At 45.9% G+C, this 18,601-nt stretch overlaps 1 protein-coding gene across 5 annotated transcripts in view; it reads left to right on the top strand.

Annotated features, from left to right (window-relative positions):
• Tet3 (tet methylcytosine dioxygenase 3) overlaps positions 1-18,228 on the top strand; it is a 127,674-nt gene extending 109,446 nt beyond the window's left edge. For all 5 annotated transcript variants that reach the window (XM_021258298.2, XM_021258299.2, XM_087204333.1 and 2 more), the window contains 5 exons: positions 203-353; positions 3,151-3,240; positions 3,874-4,011; positions 9,572-9,911; positions 10,595-18,228. In XM_021258298.2, the coding sequence (XP_021113957.2) occupies positions 203-353; positions 3,151-3,240; positions 3,874-4,011; positions 9,572-9,911; positions 10,595-12,372 (2,497 nt within the window). In that variant the 3' untranslated portion in view covers positions 12,373-18,228. The remainder of the gene's footprint in view (positions 1-202; positions 354-3,150; positions 3,241-3,873; positions 4,012-9,571; positions 9,912-10,594) is intronic.
• The last annotated feature ends 373 nt before the right edge of the window (positions 18,229-18,601 follow it).

Raw genomic sequence — 18,601 nt, 5'->3', positions numbered from 1 at the left:
GCACAAGGCTGTTGCAGAACTGGCTTCTGGGAGCTAGCTTTCTGCTCAAGGAAATTTGAAGAAAGATGGGGCAGGGAAGAATGAGCCCCAGTCACTGGGAGGCTGTGGGATGCCAGGCTCCAGCAAGGCCTCCCCTTGAGGGAGGAAGATTCTAGAACAGAGATAATGCCTCTGTATGCATAACCTATCTTGTACATTTCAGCCGGACCTGTGCTTGCCAAGGCAAAGACCCTAACACCTGTGGTGCCTCCTTCTCCTTTGGCTGTTCCTGGAGCATGTACTTCAATGGCTGCAAATACGCTCGGAGCAAGACACCTCGCAAGTTCCGCCTCTCAGGGGACAACCCCAAGGAGGTGAGCAGAATGGTGTGGGGAGCTCAGAGACCCTCCCTCTCAACCTTTCCCATCTGGAGTCCTTAGCAGTCAAATGGGAGTTAGGATTAGCACACCACAACACAGATGTGTAGAAAATGTAACCTACTTGACTTTGGTTTTTTAAATGACCTTATCTTGCTGTAGAACAAGCTGCATGCAGGGACAGGAGGAATGAAAGTTAGACTTACCAGTTACAAGTACCTCAGACTCTTGAAGTTGAAACAGTTGCTTTAAGGTAAATATTTAAGATACATATTCAGATTCCACATTAGAACTTGATCCTCTCAAAGGGTCATTTCTTCCCAATCACATCTTTTTGGGTGGCAGAGGAACAGGGACATCAGTGTGTGAGCCACCTTTTGATTCTCTGCTAAATTTCCTGAAGCACCCCATGTCCTTGCCTGGCTGCTGGGCAGATGCTTTGGGTGGCTGTCCAGGCTTCACTGTCTCCATAGTGGGGGCCTGGTCCTCAGGCTCTGGGCTGTCATCCACACAGTATAGCTGCTGAGTGTGAAGCCTCCTCTCTGCGTTCTTCTCACCAGGGCCTCACCCACAGGGCCTCTCCCCCATCCCCAGGACCACAGGACAGAGTCCTTGGGTCTCCATTGCAGGCCCTACTGAGGATGTAGAAGCCATGAGTGTCAGCTCAGACTGCCTCTCCCTGCTCTTCTCTTTAGTCTGTGCTTCAACAGCCGTATCAAGAGGTGGTCTCCACTCAGAATTCCAAATGTAAAGAAGGTTCAAGCCCTCTGGCCTCATGTCATTTCATCTCCAGCCTTCTTCCCTCCTGCCTCAGCTCCTGAGAGAAGACATGCTGGGTCTTGTGGCTGGTTCCCATTGCTGGGATCTGCACAGCATCTTGATCCTATCTCAGCCTTCCAGTTCTCCAAGCACTCGGTCCTGGAAGAGCTTCCCTGCTTCCCATATGGCAGGGATGATGATTGGGCACCTCTTCTCTGCACCACAGCGTCTGTAAACATATATACTTCCACCTCCAAGCTTTGCTATCCATAAAAGGAAGCATTTTCAAGTTTGCAAGCTTTTATTCCCCAAAACATAGCTTTTAGACAATCTTGTGAACTTAAAATAGCTCCCTAAAATGCCCCTCAAATTGATACTAGACTTTTATTTGAGATAGGAGTTACCACCCCCTGAAGTAGCAAATGCATTTGTTTTTGGTGAATAGAGGAGCCCCAGAGCCATCAAGACCTAAGAATTACCAGGAATGTAAAGATGTAATTTTTCACAAACTCTTCCCTCATTCTATCAGCTAGCATTTCCTGGGCGCTTCCTATGTACTGGATACTATGGTCAGCACTTGGCAGGGGTCTGTTAACTCCAGGACTTTCCAGGGATCTGGACACTGCTGCCTCAGTTCACAGGAAGGCCAGTGGCTTGTGTAAGTCCCCATGGCTAGTTCATGTGGAGGGCAGGATCCAGTGCCGGAACTACCTGAGTTCTCCAGAGCTCATCCTCATCTCTGTGCTGTGCCGGCTTGAGGTCCACTGTGCTGGTGGCATCATCTGCACAGCCAGGAAGATGGCTTGGCCCTGGCCACAACAGTGAAGAGACAGATGAGCCATTGCTCTTGATTTCCATTTCTAATCCTATATACTTGGATCTTTTTCTCTCCCTCTTTCTGCCTGCTTACTTCTTCATGAATTCTTTCTGCCTGTGCTCAAAGTTTTCCAGCAAGCCCTGCTTGCTACCATGTAAGGCCAGAGAGCCCAACCAAATCTCCTAATTGTAATTGGTTGGCTCTGCTTTGTCTAGCGTAGTGCTGTCCGATGGAACTTTTTCTGATGATGGAAATGTTCTCTGCTGTCTAGTACAGGAGAAACATGGCTCTACTGAGCATTTGAAATGTGGCTGGGGTGACTGAGGGATTGAATTTGTAGTTATTTTTAATGCTAATTTACATATCTTCGGGCCGGGGATTTAGCTCAGTGGTTCCGCCGCCTGACCCGCAAATGGAAGGACCTGAGTTCGATCCCCGGTGCCAAAAAAAAAATTAATTTACATTTCTTTAACCAAATCACTTGTTACTATGTGAATAACACATTAATTAGGTGATATGTGTCTAGTGGCTCCAGTGCTGTGGAGTTTATTTGAATACCAGCTGTGACAGGCTGTGGATCCTACTAGCCATGGAATTTCTAGCACAGAATCTTGTGGTATGGTAGGAATACCTGTGCAAGAATGGCCTGGCTGAGTAAACTCTGCACACTGGAAATGAACTACCATCTAGAACCATTGCAGGGTGTCAGCAGGAAGGTGAGAAGTCAGGTGCCATTGAGTTTTACAGTGTTCTCTCTGCCATATCCGTTTTGTCAATTTTTTTTTTTTTTTTTTTTTTTGGTGCCAGGAATTGAGCACGGGATCTTGTGCTTGCAAGGCAGGCGGCGGAACCACTTAGCTAAATCCCCAGCCCCTGTTTTGTCAGTTTTTAAATTTTTTATATCATTTTATTATGGCACTAGATATTGAACCCAGGGCTTTAGTGGCTAGGCAGGTACTCCCACTAAGCTGAAACTCTAGTCCATGCTATGTCCACTTTTTAAGTTGGGAGATTGAGGCTCACTAGGAAAATCCTCTTCCTGAAGGCCCAGTCATATTGACTGCTAAGCTGCTGCTCCAGTTCAGCCCAGCACACGTGAACAGGTTCCTGCTTTCAGTGCTGACCGCCTTCATACCTGTTGCTTACAGTTTTTTCATGCCTACCGTACCACACCCTGGATGTGTGTGGTGATTGCTCTTTCTGTTTTTCTTCCTGCAGGAAGAAGTACTCCGGAAGAGTTTCCAGGACTTGGCCACTGAAGTTGCTCCCTTGTACAAGCAGCTGGCCCCTCAGGCTTATCAGAACCAGGTATTAGGCCTGGGCCTTTCCCTGTCCACATGGCATTCATTCCTCTGTCAAGGAGTGAGGTTAAGGCTCCCTAAAGTTGGGAAGTGGAAGTATGGGCTCCTTTGAGCTCCTATAGAAGGATCCCAGTTCAGAAGTAAAGCAAAGATGTAGTTCTTTGATACCCTTCTTATACTAAGCTAACTGCACCCTCACACTACCTCTCTAAAGCCCCAGTCTTCAACCCCTCCCTTACTAATCATCTACCCCTTCTGATCTGGCTTCTACTGCTGAGGCCAGAGCTCCTTCCACATCCTTGGATCTTCCAGATGAGGCAGGGGATAGTTGAGGTAACCCAGAAAGGGCCCTGAAAGTAATGGTTTTGAGCAAGGCATGGTAGTGTGTGCCTGTAATCCCAGCACTCGGGAGGCTGAGGCAGGAGAATCACAGTTCGAGGCTAACCTGAACTACATAGTGAGTTCAAGACCAGCCTGAACTACACAGTGAGAGCCTGTCTCAAAAGAATAAGGAATTGTTTTGGAGCTGGGGACAGTCAGAAAAACTCCCCCCATAGTATAAGTTCAAGGCTCTCCAGGAACAGAATCGGGGCCCTTCACCTCAGATCCCTTAAGCTGCTCTCCTTGGCCATTCACACAGGTGACCAATGAGGAGATAGCAATCGACTGCCGCCTGGGGCTGAAGGAAGGAAGGCCCTTCTCGGGGGTCACGGCCTGCATGGACTTCTGCGCCCACGCCCACAAGGACCAGCATAACCTCTATAATGGGTGCACTGTGGTAAGGAAGCTTGTGTCCTGTCCCAGCCCCAGCTGCATGAAAGTCCTGAGAGAGAGCCTGGCTTTGTTCTGTGCAGAAAGTGGGCTCAGAGCAGGGAGGGACATGGAGGCAGGATTTTCAGAACTCTGGGAGATAACCTGGCCTGACTGCCTGCCTGCTCCTGCCCCCTCCTCAGAGAAAGCCTCACTGGGATGAGTGAACAGTGCTGACCATGGGTTCTGTGTCTCAGGTAGATAATTTATGACATGGCCCCATAGGTGCCTGGAGTCGCTGGTTATCTATAAAGTATGGTTCCAGGTCTCTGTGAACTCCTGGATTGAAATCCAAATAACCCTAATTCATTCATTGAACAAATGTATATTGAGCACCAGCTTTGCTTTGAGGTCCTGGCTCACTACTGGGGAATAAAATGGAAAAGTCCTCACCCAAGTGTGTGATGCACTGGTAGCAGTGAATACCATAAGAGAGAAATATGAAGTAAGCAAGGAATAAAGTGATAGAAGATGCATGAGCAGCCCATGTATGTTGGCGTCACTAACTGTGGAGTAGAATAATGAAACCAGAGAAAATCAAGCATTCTGTTTGGAGGTGCCTGTCAGATGTTCAGGTGGGATGTGGAGCAGGAAGGGGAATGGGAGGTTTGGAGAGCATGGAGCTTGCACAGCTGAGAGGCTGGGTGGATCTCTAAGCAGATGAGTGTGGACAGAGCAGACAAGAGGCTTGGGCTCAGAAGGATGCAGTCAGTGCTCTGCTCTGCTTTTCAGCTAGGTCCTTTGAAAGAAGGGCTCCTGGAGGCTGTGGAATATGCAGGGGCTCCTAGACTCTGGTTGTAACTATTGACCCTGTGGGAATTGATGGCCCCATCTCAGAATTTCATCTCCATGCTATCTTTGGTCTTTGTGTGCAAAACCAAGAAGCAAGATGGGGCCGGCTCCTGTCTATCCTAGCATGAGGACGTCTAGCTGAAATATGTAGAAAAGGCAGACCTTTCAGGGTTCAGAGAGAGGTAGAGGAAAAGGGAGCACTGGAGACGGGTGAGCAATAGCATAGTGAGGTTACATGAATCTCAGAGCTTCTAGAATTTGAGGTGAACCAAATAATATTTTTTTCAAAGTTAAAAGTATTTTTTTCCTAATAATCACTCATTGTAAGACTTTTAAATAATATAAAAAAGATTTGCCTGGAATCTGGTAGAGATGACAGCTGTTAGCATTTGATGACTATCCATTGAGATGTGTATGTATGCACATGTATATAAACAATTATATAAAACTTTACACCAACAAGGTCACATTATATTTTCATGCTGTTCTATGACTTACTCTTTTTTTTTAATTAAATTTTATTTTATCCCATTCCTCCCTCCAGCCCCCTCTCCTCCCTATGTACAAAAGCTGTTTCCATTTTTCCTTCTATTTTCACTTTTTTTTGTCCTTTCTTTCTTTTCCTCCTCCTTCCTCCCTAGTTCCCCTTCCCATTTGAACACTTTCTTCCCATTTCTCAGCATCCATTATACATCTCAGTCCTTATTTCCACATTCAGTTTCTCACACCAGAGAAACAATGCAGTATTTAAACATGTATGTCTGATTTATTCCACTTAAAAGTATGGTCTCAAGTTCCATCCATTTAGCTATAAATGTCTGAAGCTCATCCTTCTCTATGGCAGAGTAGTACTCCATTGTATATTAAAAAAAACACATCTTCTTTATCCACTCATCAGTTGATGGGCATTTGGGCTGTTTCCAAGATTTAGCTATTACAAATTGTGCTGCTATAAACATGGGTGTGCATCTATCACTGTGGCATGATGCTTTTAATTCTTTTGGGAAGATACTGAGAAGAGGTATAGCTGGGTCAAATGGAACCTCTAGTTTTAGTTTTTTGAGAAATCTCCACACTGATTGCACCAGCCTATACTCCCACCAATAGTGGAGAAGGGTTCCTTTTTCCGCACAGACCCTCTAGCATTTGTTATTGGTTGATTTCTTGATAGCAGCCATTCTTTCTGGAGTGAGATGGAATCTCAGTGTTGTTTTAATTTGCATTTCACGAATGACCAGTGATGTTGAACATTTTATTCATATATTTATTTGCTGTTTCTAATTCTTCATCTGAGAAGTATCTTTTCATTTCAGATGCCCATTTTTGCATTAGGTCCTTAAATTTGAGGGGGGCCTGATTTTTTTGAGTTCTTTATATATTCTAGATAATATCTGGTAAAATTGTTTTCCCACTCTGTGGGTTGTCTCTTCACTCTGTTGGTAGTTTCTCTTGCTGTGCAAAAGCTTTTTAATAAGATGGGGTCCCAGTTGTTGATTCTTTGTAGTATTTCCCATGAGGTCTGGGTTTTGTTCATGAAGTCTTTGCCTACTCCTCTGTCCTCAAGTGTTCTACCTATTCTTCCAGCAGATTTTGTGTTTGTTTTAATATTTAGATCTTTGATCCATTTCAATTTTAGGTTAGTGCATAGTGAAAGATATGGGTCTAGTTTCAGTCTTCGACATGTGGAAAGCCAGTTTTTCCAGTACCATTTATTAAAGAGGTTATCTTCCTGTGAAGGTGTTTGGCTCTTTTGTATGACTTGCTCTCCTTAACTCAGGGATACCTCAAGCCTTCTGTGTCAGTGGATATAGATTTATTTATGTCCACATTTACCAAAGCTGTGTGAATAGCTCTGCCACCACTTATGTAAGCAGTCCCTGTGGACAGACAGTAAGTGCTTTCAGACATTTCCCATCTATAAGACACAAGAACAGCTGTGTGCAGAGGTGTGGTAAGTCTACTTGAGGTCCCAGGGCAAGAATGTTCACATTTGCAAGCTAAGAGTGCCTGTTCTGCTTACTGGCAATGCTAGATTTTGTCAGTCTAGTCTTTTCCTGCCTCATTGGCAAACATACAGTCTCATTTGAATTTATGTCTCCTTGAAGCTAGAGAAGTTGAACATCTTTTCTTGTTTTCCTTGAACATTTTAATTTTATCTTTGTGAATTCCATTAATATCCTTTCCTGCTTATTTTTAAAATCAGGATTGCCTTATCTTTAACAATGTGTAAGGTTGTCTTTCCTGTGTTAGGGATAGCAGCATAGTTTCTGTCGCATCTCATCCTTTGCATTTGACCTTTGCCCTATTGTTTAGAACACTGGGTGTCCAGAGTGGGAGGAACCAAGGCTAATGGCCAGACCCACCCAGAGCAGACCAAGAAGCCTGGAGGAGACCTCTGTGCCCTGGGGACAAACTGGCTCAGAAGCTGGGTGGAGCATGACCCAAAGCAGGAAGTCAAAATGAAAGGATTTCTGAAGTTGCCATTTCAATAAATAAGACACTACTATCCAAATGTAAAGCCCAGTACAAAAATGGGTAACTTGAGTTGTCTTTCAGTTAAGAAAAGCAGTTCCTAGAACAGAGTGCTCATAATGGCAGACAGAGCTCCATCTGCAGCAGTATTATTGAAGGAATGACAACCCATATGCAGAAAGATGACTTTATAATGATAAAAGTGAATAATATAAAAACAGGCAATAGCTGGGATGTGGTGGTGCACATCTATAATCCCAGCACTCAGGAGGCTGAGGCAGAAGGATCGCTGCAAGTTTGATGCCAGCCTGAACTATATAGTGAGTTCAGAGCCAGCCTGAACCACATGGCAAGACCCTATCTCAAAAAAAAAAAAAAAAAAAAAAGGCATAAAACTCGAAAAGGAAGAAAAGAGTTGTGTTAAAATCCACCAAAGATTTGTTTTAATCAGATGTCTTCAGATACACAGACATAGAAATGACTGTCATCAAAGATATTTGTGCTCACTGATCCCTAGAAGCAGGAGTATTGCATGGCATCCCATGCAGGGGCCACACAGGGAAGACTAGGGTCTGTCAGGAGGCACAGGGAGCCAGGGAAAATGGAGGCTGGAGACTTTATTGTGTTCTACAAGAAGGAATGAGCAAGGAAGGGTAGGTACACTAAATAAATTTAGGACTGGATAATGTGGATAATTTTGACAGGCTTTTGGCTATAGAATTGGACCCAGGCACCTGTAGACACCTGGCCCAAGGATGATTTAGGACATGGAAAATACTAACTTGCTGTGTGAGCTAGATAAAGGAGGCTACTGGGCTTCCGTTTTGGTTGATTTGTATACCAAAGGCACATTCTCAGGGCATCATTTGCTATCTCCAGGAATTAGCTAGTAGTATAGGAAGGGCCATCTTTCCAGGAACAAGGCCCCAAAAGCCAGAGCATCAAGAATACAGAAAATAGGCCAGGAGGGCCCGGGATTTAGCTCAGTGTGGTTCCACCGCCTGCCTTCCAAGCACAAGGTCCCAAGTTCAATCCCTAGTACCAAAAAAACAAAACAAAAGAAAATAGGCCAGGGATGTAGCTTAGTGGTGACATGCCTGCCTGGCAAGCGCAAGGTCCTGAGTTTGATCAACAGTTCTGCCAAAAAAAAAAAAAAAAAAAAAATCACAATGAAGAAAAGAATACAGAAAATAAAGTAGAAGAAAGTAAACTTAAAAAGGAAGCCTTGTTAAGAAATGTAAACTAACAATGAGATAAATTAATGGCAAAATTATTGACAAAAATATGGAGAGGTTTTTTTGGTATCAGGGCTCGAACTCAGGACCTTGTGCTTACAAAATATGGAGAAATTAAAACTCAATTTTTGGTATGAGAAAAAAACAGTCATTTTGGAGAACAGTTTGGCAATACTGTATGTGACAGGGCTGCTTTGCAGCATTTATTCTAAGGAGTTAAGTATCTTGGAAAATATAGCTGAACAATTTCAAAAAGTGTGTTACGGTAGGGAAAAATTTGAAACAAGTTGAAATGTTTGATAATATAGAATTAGTTAAGTAACACATTGATAAAGTAGAATAATATTATAGAGCTCTTAAAAAAATTAGGAAGGATATTTAATACATAAGAAAGTATGTTAAGAATTAAGTTATAACTTCATGCATAGTATCCTACTTAATTACCAAAAAGTAATTATGTACATGTGTATGCATAAATGACCTGAGTGTTTACAGTGATTATTTCTGAGTAGTGGGATTGTGGAGATAGTTTTTATTCCCTTTTTGCTTGCCTAAGTTTTATACAACCAGAACATAGTTTATAATTTAAAAAATTATTTTAAGAGCAAAAGGAGCTGCAGGACAAGGGTGGTAGGTCTGAGGCTCAGCTAGGTGATATATGGTGGCACCAATGCTGGGCTGCTGGGCATTGAGTCTCCTGTTGCTGCCTCTGCCCCTTATCAGCTGTGTGACCCTATGCCAGTCATCTCATCCCCTCACAGCTGTGTGTCAGGGACATAGGTGGTAACATGAGCAGACCTGCTTTGAAAGCTATTGCGCACACTCTACATGGTGGTGATGCTGTTACTCGGTGGGCCAAAATGAATGAGATTTTTAGACTTTGAGAAGCAGTTGTGGGTGGGAGGACTGTGTGGATGGCTGGCAGTGGGACCATTTGGGGAATGAGGAGGTCACATCTTTGAACTCATCCCCTTGTCTCCCAATGCTTAGTCCTCAGCCCTATGTCTTCTTTCCCCCTGTATGAGGCAGGTGTGCACCCTGACCAAGGAAGACAATCGCTGTGTGGGCCAGATTCCCGAGGATGAGCAGCTGCATGTGCTTCCCCTGTACAAGATGGCTAGCACAGATGAGTTTGGCAGTGAGGAGAACCAGAACGCCAAGGTGAGCAGTGGGGCCATCCAGGTGCTCACTGCCTTCCCTCGAGAGGTTCGGCGCCTGCCTGAACCTGCCAAGTCCTGCCGCCAGCGGCAGCTGGAAGCCAGGAGGGCAGCAGCTGAGAAGAAGAAGATGATTCAGAAGGAGAAGCTGAGTACCCCCGAGAAGATCAAGCAGGAGGCCCTGGAGCTGGCTGGAATCCCCACCGACCCAGGTATGTGGAGAGGGAACCACCAGGGCTGGAATGGGCCTGGTTCTTCTGGGACTCCCCTCACTGAGCCCCACCTCCCACCTTCTTGCATCATTGTAACAGTTTGAGACAGAGTCCTTGAGCCTCTGCTTAATTGTGTCACCTGTTAAGATACCTGATATGAGGCATCAGGGCAGGAAGTAAGTGCAAAGAGGATGCATTATCTTCAGGGAGCTGTGATTGTTAAATGGAGAGGCTTGGGATCTCGAGATCTATAGCATGTTCACGCGTCCCCTGAGTCTGAGAACATTGTCCTGGGGTTATGACTGGGTTGTAGGCACCTACACTGTCATTTCTCCTGACCCCCGGTGCCTGTGGTAATCCTGACCCAACATGTAAGGGGTGGTGGTGCTGCTTCAGGGAAAACGTCTGGCACTCGAGAGGGTAGCATGAGGAGTGATATAGACACAGCCAAGGACTTTGAGCAAGCTGCCTCCTTCCCCCCAAAATAGAGCAGGAGTCTGGACTTAGGGGTAGCCTAAGAGCCAAGTTGGGGTCCCAGCTTGGGTATGCCCCACCTGTCTCGCTTCTCCAGAAAAAGGAGACATCTCAGAGGGAGGGAGCTTCCATCCCCAGTCCTCTGCCCTAGACCTTGCCAGGCTACGGTGTTGCTGGCTGCTTTTCCACCTTGCCTTTTTCTTCCCTAGCCCTGTCTCTGAAAGGTGGATTGTCCCAACAAAGCCTGAAGCCCTCCCTCAAGGTGGAACCGCAGAACCATTTCAGCTCCTTCAAGTATAACAGCAACGCAGTGGTGGAGAGCTATTCGGTGCTGGGCAATTGCCGGCCCTCCGACCCCTACAGCATGAACAGTGTGTACTCCTACCACTCCTACTATGCACAGCCCAGCCTGACCTCTGTCAACGGGTTCCACTCCAAGTATGCTCTTCCATCGTTTGGCTACTACGGCTTTCCATCCAGCAACCCCGTCTTCCCCTCCCAGTTCCTGGGTCCTGGCACCTGGGGCCACAGTGGCAGCAGTGGGAGTTTTGAGAAGAAGCCAGACCTCCATGCTCTGCACAACAGCCTGAGCCCGGCGTACGGTGGTGCTGAGTTTGCCGAGCTGCCTGGCCAAGCTGTTCCCACAGATACCCACCACCCTACTCCTCACCACCAGCAGCCTGCTTACCCAGGCCCCAAGGAGTATCTGATTCCCAAGGCCCCCCAGCTCCACCCAGTGTCCAGGGACCCCTCTCCTTTTACTCAGAGCACCAACTGCTACAGTAGATCCATCAAGCAAGAGCCAGTAGACCCACTGGTCCAGACCGAATCTGTACCCAGAGACCCTGGTAAGATGGGCAAAACACCTTTGCCTGAAGCATCTCAGAATGGGGGACCCAATCATCTATGGGGACAGTACTCAGGAGGCCCAAGCATGTCCCCAAAGAGGACTAACAGTGTAGGTGGAAGCTGGGGTGTGTTCCCTCCTGGGGAGAGCCCTGCCATTGTCCCTGACAAGCTCAGTTCTTATGGGGCCAGCTGCCTAACCCCTTCTCACTTCCCAGATGGCCAGTGGGGCCTGTTCGCTGGTGAGGGTCAGCAGCCTGCTCCCCATCCTGGAGGACGGCTGCGAGGCAAATCATGGAGCCCTTGCAAGTTTGGGAACAGCACCTCAGCCTTGGCTGGGTCCAGCCTGACTGAGAAGCCCTGGGGGGTCGGGGCTGGAGATTTCAGCTCTGCCCTGAAAGGCAGTTCTGGATACCAAGACAAGTTGTGGAACCCCATGAAAGGAGAGGAAGGAAGAATTCCCACCCCAGGGGCAAGCCATCTGGACAAGGCCTGGCAGGCCTTTGGCATGCCCCTGGGCTCCAGTGAGAAGCTCTTCGGGGCCCTGAAGTCTGAAGAGAAGCTATGGGATCCCTTCAGCCTGGAGGAAGGGACAGCTGAGGAGGCCCCCACCAAGGGGACAGTGAAGGAAGAGAAGGCCAGTGTGGAGGAGGAGGAGGAAGAACTGTGGTCAGACAGCGAACACAATTTCCTGGACGAGAACATCGGTGGCGTGGCTGTGGCCCCTGCCCATGGCTCTATCCTCATTGAGTGTGCCCGGCGGGAGCTACACGCTACCACGCCACTCAAGAAGCCCAACCGCTGCCACCCCACCCGCATCTCGCTGGTCTTCTACCAGCACAAGAACCTCAACCAGCCCAACCACGGGCTGGCTCTCTGGGAGGCCAAGATGAAGCAGCTGGCAGAGCGGGCGCGGGCACGGCAGGAGGAGGCTGCACGGCTGGGTCTGGGTCAACAGGAGTCCAAGCTGTACGGGAAGAAGCGCAAGTGGGGGGGTGCCATGGTCACTGAGCCCCAGCACAAAGAGAAGAAGGGGGCTGTCCCCACCCGGCAGGCACTGGCCGTGCCCACAGACTCATCGGTCACCGTGTCCTCTTACGCCTACACGAAGGTCACTGGCCCCTATAGCCGCTGGATCTAGGTGCCAGGGAGCCAGCGTACCTCAGCGTCGGGCCCAGCCCACGCTGCCTCTGGTGCTTTTGCCCTCACGCCGGGGGGCGGGTTGGGGGTGCAGAAGTCCTTCCATCTATACATACATATATGGATATGCTTATCATATATATGTATTTATGGTCCAAACCTCAGAACTGACCCGCCTCCCCCCCCCCCCCGCCCCAATGTCCCCAGCACTTTGAAGAAGAAACTACGGCTGTCGGGTGATTTTTTTCCGTGATCTTAATATTTATATCTCCACATTGTTTTATTTTCCCCTGTAGGAGGGGCTTTTATTTTCTTTGTTTTTAAAACTCTATCCTTGTATATCACAATAATGGAAAGAAAGTTTATAGTGTCCTTTCACAAAGGAGTAGTTTTAAATTCCATTTAAAATGTGTATTTATTGGATTTTTTAAAAGCGACAATAGTAATGGTAATGGATGGGCAGGAAAGGCCAGCAGTGCTGTTCCCACTGGCAAGCTCGGCCTCTTGGGAGCTGACAGATTCTCTCGGCAAACTGCCCCTGGTGAGCCAAGTGCAGCATGTAGCCCTAGTCTATCCTTCCCTCCCCGTGGGCAAGGAGCCCCCAGGCCAGCTTCCTTCCTGTCCGGGAGGATGGGAGAAGCTGCAGAGAACTGTCTGGGGCCCCTTCCCAGTCAGCAGTTGGGCGGAGGCACCCCAGGCCCAGCCCAGGATACGCTGGCATGGATCTCCCCAGAAACCAGGTTGGAAGTAGACAGCGTCAAGCTTGCTAGTCTCCACACTGAATTCTCTCTGTCCGTTATTTATCAAGTCCACAGGATATCATGGCTCACTAGCTAGCAGCACCTCACGCTGGAGCTGGAGTTGGAGTTGAGAGGCTCCTAGAGCCCTCTCCACCATGTCAATAAGGTAATGAATACTGGGCCGAAGGAATTTGTCTTAGTGGCAGTTTTTTAAAATCGCCCCAAAGTCTATGCTAATACCGAAAAAGGGCTACTGTATCTCTTAACACAAGAAGTTGAACTCAAGCTGTGAAGAGCCAAACTGGCTCTGTGCGTGGAGTTGTGCAGAGCCTGGTGCTGTAGTGTTGTGCTGGGACTTTGACTCTTGGGCAGGTTGCGTCCTGCGGGAGCTCAGCAAACCAGTGTAACAGCAGTTAACACACCTGTCCTTTCCTGGATCTCCACATTGGACAGTGGTGCATGCCTCCCCGGCCCACCTCCTCCTGCTTTCTGCAGGAGCAAGGCCTACACTTAAAGTGCAAGAGTCAAACGTTTTCAACAGGTTGCTATGATTTTCCTCCCTCATTGGTGCCAGTTCTCCATTGGATAATTTTTTTTTCTTCCTCCCCTTTCCATCCCCTGTAACACACCCATTCTGAAATTCTGGTGCATTTGTTTAGTTCTTTGAAAAGAGAATGTGGTGCTTCATTTTTGTGACATTATTGAGAGAGGTTCAAGCTGACAGTTGGAAGCAAGACTCATCGACAGCCAGTCAGACTTCTTGGAGTGCTTGTTTTTCCTGTGGTATTAGCAGAAGTGATACCAAGTTACCCGTGTAGACATGTGTGTTGAGTGGGGGCTTCATCAGGACGCACGGGGTGTGGCTACACAGTGAGTGACAGCCAACCAGATATTTATTAAGCAGTTTTATTCAGATGTGGTTCTTTATAAATTGAGTTTAACAATCAATTGACAGTGCTAACGGCAAGCTCCTGAGCCTCCAGGTGCCTTGTGTAAGAGCTGAGACCAATCCGCTGGGTATTTACTGTAACCTTTTGGAAGCACTGGCGGAGTCGCTATAAGATGTTCTGAGCATTTATGTGGTCTGGTTTTAACTGTAAATAGTAAAAAGATTTTTTTAAGCACTTTTGCCTAGATTTAAACAGCAACTTGAAGAAAAAGTACGTTTTAACATGTAATTGTGGGAGAAATTGTAAATAGTAGCTGAATATTTAACGTGCTTTGTCTATCCTCCACTTTTACCATATTCTGTAAAGTTGCATTTATTTTACAGGACAAAAATGAAATATTATTGCTTTTGAAATAAATACCCAAGAGCTTATCAGGATTTAGAATTATTCAGAACTCAGATTTATAGGAAAACCTCTGACCTTCAGTCTGACAAGCTAAAGGAAGCAGAGTCTTTAATGAGCATGCTAATTTTCTAGTTTTGAGGAAAAGTTGGGTCCTTTAAATGCTATTTTGCTTATCGCATCAGTACTTTTATGCAGGTCTCATTTGACTCCGTGCTTAGGTAGATGCGGGGGTGCCTTGAAAACTTCATTTTAAATGATCTTACGCAAGAAATACGATATTTTACAAAACGTTGAGAATGTGACCGTCTGTCTGACCCGTGGAAGCCCCAGGTTGGCTGTTGGTTTGGAAGGTCCCGAGTGTAACCTAGGTGATTCTGATACTTGGCATGTGTGGATCTCTGATGTTTGTTAACTGTGCTCTTCCCCTTGTCACCCTTTGGTAGCAAAGCCATTAGAAAGGAGAAACCAATACAAGCTACAAGCATGTGTCTGTCCCCCAGCCCACACAGTCTTGGGTCATTAGCTTCAAGGCTGGAACCAGGCTGCTGAGAGGCGAGTCAGGAAGCAGGCTCCATGGGATGCGCCATGCCCCTCTGAGCAGGGACAGAGAGTTAGCTGGTGCTGTTGCCATGCTCAAACCCATGCTGATTTTTACACACTACATGTATAACCTACCTCAAATCTCAGTCATTGAAATTAGCATGCTTTAGACGTATATTTAAAAAGTAACTATGCACAGCTCTTTATCCCCCCTTGCTGCTGAAGGCTTCTTAAAGAAAAAAATCAAATTTTTATTTTTTACTGGCATTATCATTTTTTAAGTCCTAAAGATGGTTGACAAACATTTTTATCATGAGAAGAAAAATAAAGCCATTGCAACTAAAGAACCTAACAGCATGACCAAGTTTGAAGAGTAATATAGGAACAGAAAATGGAGTCTTGTAGTCCTCTCCCCATTGTACCCTGTCCACAGACACCATACGTAGTGCAAATGTTTGGTTCCTTTTTTTGCTTTGTTTTGTTTCCCCTGCCTGTTGTGTGCAAGGGAAGTACTTGCAAAGTTCTATCCTAAGAGATTTTTTGTAAGTAAAAATCACTTCACAGCAGGTTCTCACCCAATAACTGGTGCTAGCTCAAGAAACCATCATCTTACCATCAGAAAGCTTGACTAATGGTGTTGCATAGATTTGGGAGGTTTTGTTTGGGGTCTCATTTTTAGCAGGGCCTCAGTTCCCCACACCTGGCTCCCCAGGTGCTGCTTTGCCTGCTCCCTGAGATGACAGTGGTGTGCATGGAAAGGTTTTCTACCTGCCCCTTCTGATCCTTCCCCTGCCTCTTTTGGAAACCGTAGTGTGCAGAGCAAGGGATTTTTAAAGCACTAATGCAAGGAAAGAAGTCTCAGAGCGTAATTGCTTTGTATCAGCAGTAGATGAATGAGGATGGTTGACAGTAGATGGTGACCTGATTTCTCTGAGAGAAACCCAGCCAGACTTTCGTCTTGACATTTAACCAACCCGTGATGCCAACCCAAGGCAAAGCTGGTGGAAAACTCTGATATATCCCTGACGTGCCTCAACCAATATCTCTTTCCTTTTGTTACTGAAGTGTGTTTTATGGACTAGGAAGCATTTTTATGAGTTGAAATAGTCTAAATAAAATGGTGCTATGGTGTTTTAATGTGACTGTCCCTGATCCTGTCTTGCTGAGGTGCTATCAATGTTCTGAAACCACAACCAACCAAAAACAAGGTGGGCTCCAGTCTCTCTCGGCTATTTTTGTTCCTCCTCGTTTGGTGCTGTCTTCTCAGACCTCTGTTTACCATGCTATAATCTGCTCTGAGCAGTTTTAGTTTTGTTTTATTGTTCTTCCCTTGGCCAAACAAAGAAAGGCAGTCAAGAAGGCGGCTCACTCCCTTGCTGAGGGGCCTGCCTGGCTTGGCGGGTGCTTTGGTTTCACGCCTGTCTTCTCAGGCCCAATGGGGAGGCAAGGACATGCAATGCTTTCTCTGAGGAAGGGGAGTCAGGTGCTCCTGCCTTGTCTAGCACAGCATGTGTCTTAGTCAGAGCCGCACATCTTTCTCCTGCGGCCCAGGTGCTGAGCAGGTGTCTGTCCCTGGGAAACTCAAGGGGCCCATGGAGTGGGTGCAGAGGAAGCTTCTTCCTCACCTGGCACTGGTTGGGACCATGGTGGGCAACGGGTTTGTTCCTTTGCTCCTCCCAGCCTTTGCCCCAGTGTGGCTTCCAGTGCTTATCGGTAGCCCCTCATGTTCAGACTAATGGCAGGAGCTTTCTTTGTCCCTTGATGTCACTGAGGCTGCTTTTAGTTGGTGCTAAATTTCTCCTTGTGTCCACAGAAGTTAATGTTTTTAAGAACTCAACAGGAAGCTCCATTTTTGCATCATCCACTGTCACAATTTTTTTTAAATACCTCAAAAACAGGACATTGTGACAACTTAGTAGATTCCATGAGGCTCTGATACCTGCAGGTTTTTTATTTGATGACATACTTGACCTTGAAGTGTCTGGGGTCATGGTGTTTTTCATTCTTAGTTAAAATGATGGCAGAAGGCCTAAAGGAAAGAATGTGGTTGACTCTGTTTCCTTTTTAAGTTTTGCTTTTGAATAAAATGTGAATTCCCTTATGCCCATCTCATTGAGCTTTCTCAGTCATTGTTGCTGTCATTTGCAATGACTCCCTCAAGATCTAGTTTATTAGCCAGCTGCATCTGCTGTAGTATGTGGCTGACTTCAACAAGTCCTGGACCAAAATAATATTTTTGAGGTGCATAGCTCAACATAGGTTATACAGTCCCACACTCACACATGCATAGCTTTCTCCACAAGTGCGGGCCCCACCTGGCACGCCCAGTACTTCCTACCACAGAGTTGCCAGCAAGAGCAAAGCAATAGGCTTCTCCCCTGAGCAGAGACCTCAGTGCAGAAATGCCAGGTCTAAAGTTGATTTTTGCCTAAGAATCCGTAAGCTATTTGGCCTACTTCCTCATTTGCTTCTATTCTGATATCAGGGATGCTTTTTGTAGTGGTATTATTTGTGCTCTCCTTGTTTTGACTAACCTGTCATTCAGGAGGAACTCATCACTCTTCACATGGGGACTTAAAATATGAATTGGCTCATCCAACATTCCAAATTTTCTTAGTTCCAATACCTTTTCATTCATTTTTTTTTTGAAGGGAAAAAGGGGGAGAAAAACAGGAGTGATGTCATTTCTTTTCCATGTATTTAATTAAAGAAACAAGGACTGGTTGTCTTGTGGCATATTAATGCATTAGACTTAATCTAGAACCCCTGTAGCTTTCTGATGTGTTTTATTTCTTATCCCTTTGAATTCCTGTTTGGTTACTTGGCTTCCAATGGAGGTGAACTTAACAACCATACTTGAATATTCCGTCTTGACTTTGTAAACTGTGGCTACTTGAAATGAAGTTTATCTGGGGTTGATGGATGAATGATAGATTTTTGCAATGTCTCAAGGCAATAGGATGTGTATTAAACTGTAGATATTCTTAGTACAGTAAATTTATGCTGATAATTTTATTTTGTATAATTTTTACCTTTTTGTTAATATTTTTTCTTCCACTTTATTGGTTTGCCTCCTGAGCTACCCCTCCTTGCCCTCCCTTCTCCCCCAGTGTTTCAGTAAATTTAATTTAGGGTGCCTAGAAATTGCAAGTATGTATCCTTTTTTGATTTGTATTATTATAATTTACACAAACAACTGGGTTTGTGAACTGTATTACTCCTGGTATCTTTAAAATATTGTGGGTGTTTTAATAAATTTTATATTTATTTTTTGCACTCAAATGCAGTGTGAGTTCTTTTTAATTATGACATTTGAGGTACCCTACAGTGTCACTTTCCACCATGTGTGTGCATCTGCACAAAAGCTAATAGCAGTGGCAGAGCCTTTCCTGGCCCACTCTGCCACCTGGATAAAGTGATTCTCAGAGACTCTGCTATTAAATCTGGGATGAGGGAGAGAAGCAGAGATGGATCTTTGTGTTTTCTTTCCCTTTTTGTCTCCCTTTTTCATTCAACTTGGGGATGCTGCCTTGTAAGGCCCCCACACACACAGAATTTCTATAAGCAGCATCATAGTAATCCTCCTCTGCCACATGCCTGCCTCCATAATTCCCTAACCCTCTTTTTTTTTTGGTACCGGGAATTGAACTCCAGT

Source organism: Heterocephalus glaber, unplaced genomic scaffold, assembly GCF_053883595.1.
Source record: "Heterocephalus glaber isolate CG9 unplaced genomic scaffold, H.glaber_assembly_v1.0 deba00000470, whole genome shotgun sequence".
In the NCBI taxonomy this organism is placed as follows: domain Eukaryota; kingdom Metazoa; phylum Chordata; class Mammalia; order Rodentia; family Bathyergidae; genus Heterocephalus; species Heterocephalus glaber.
Note: the sequence above shows the minus strand (reverse complement) of the source record. Positions and strands in the feature narration are given on the sequence as shown.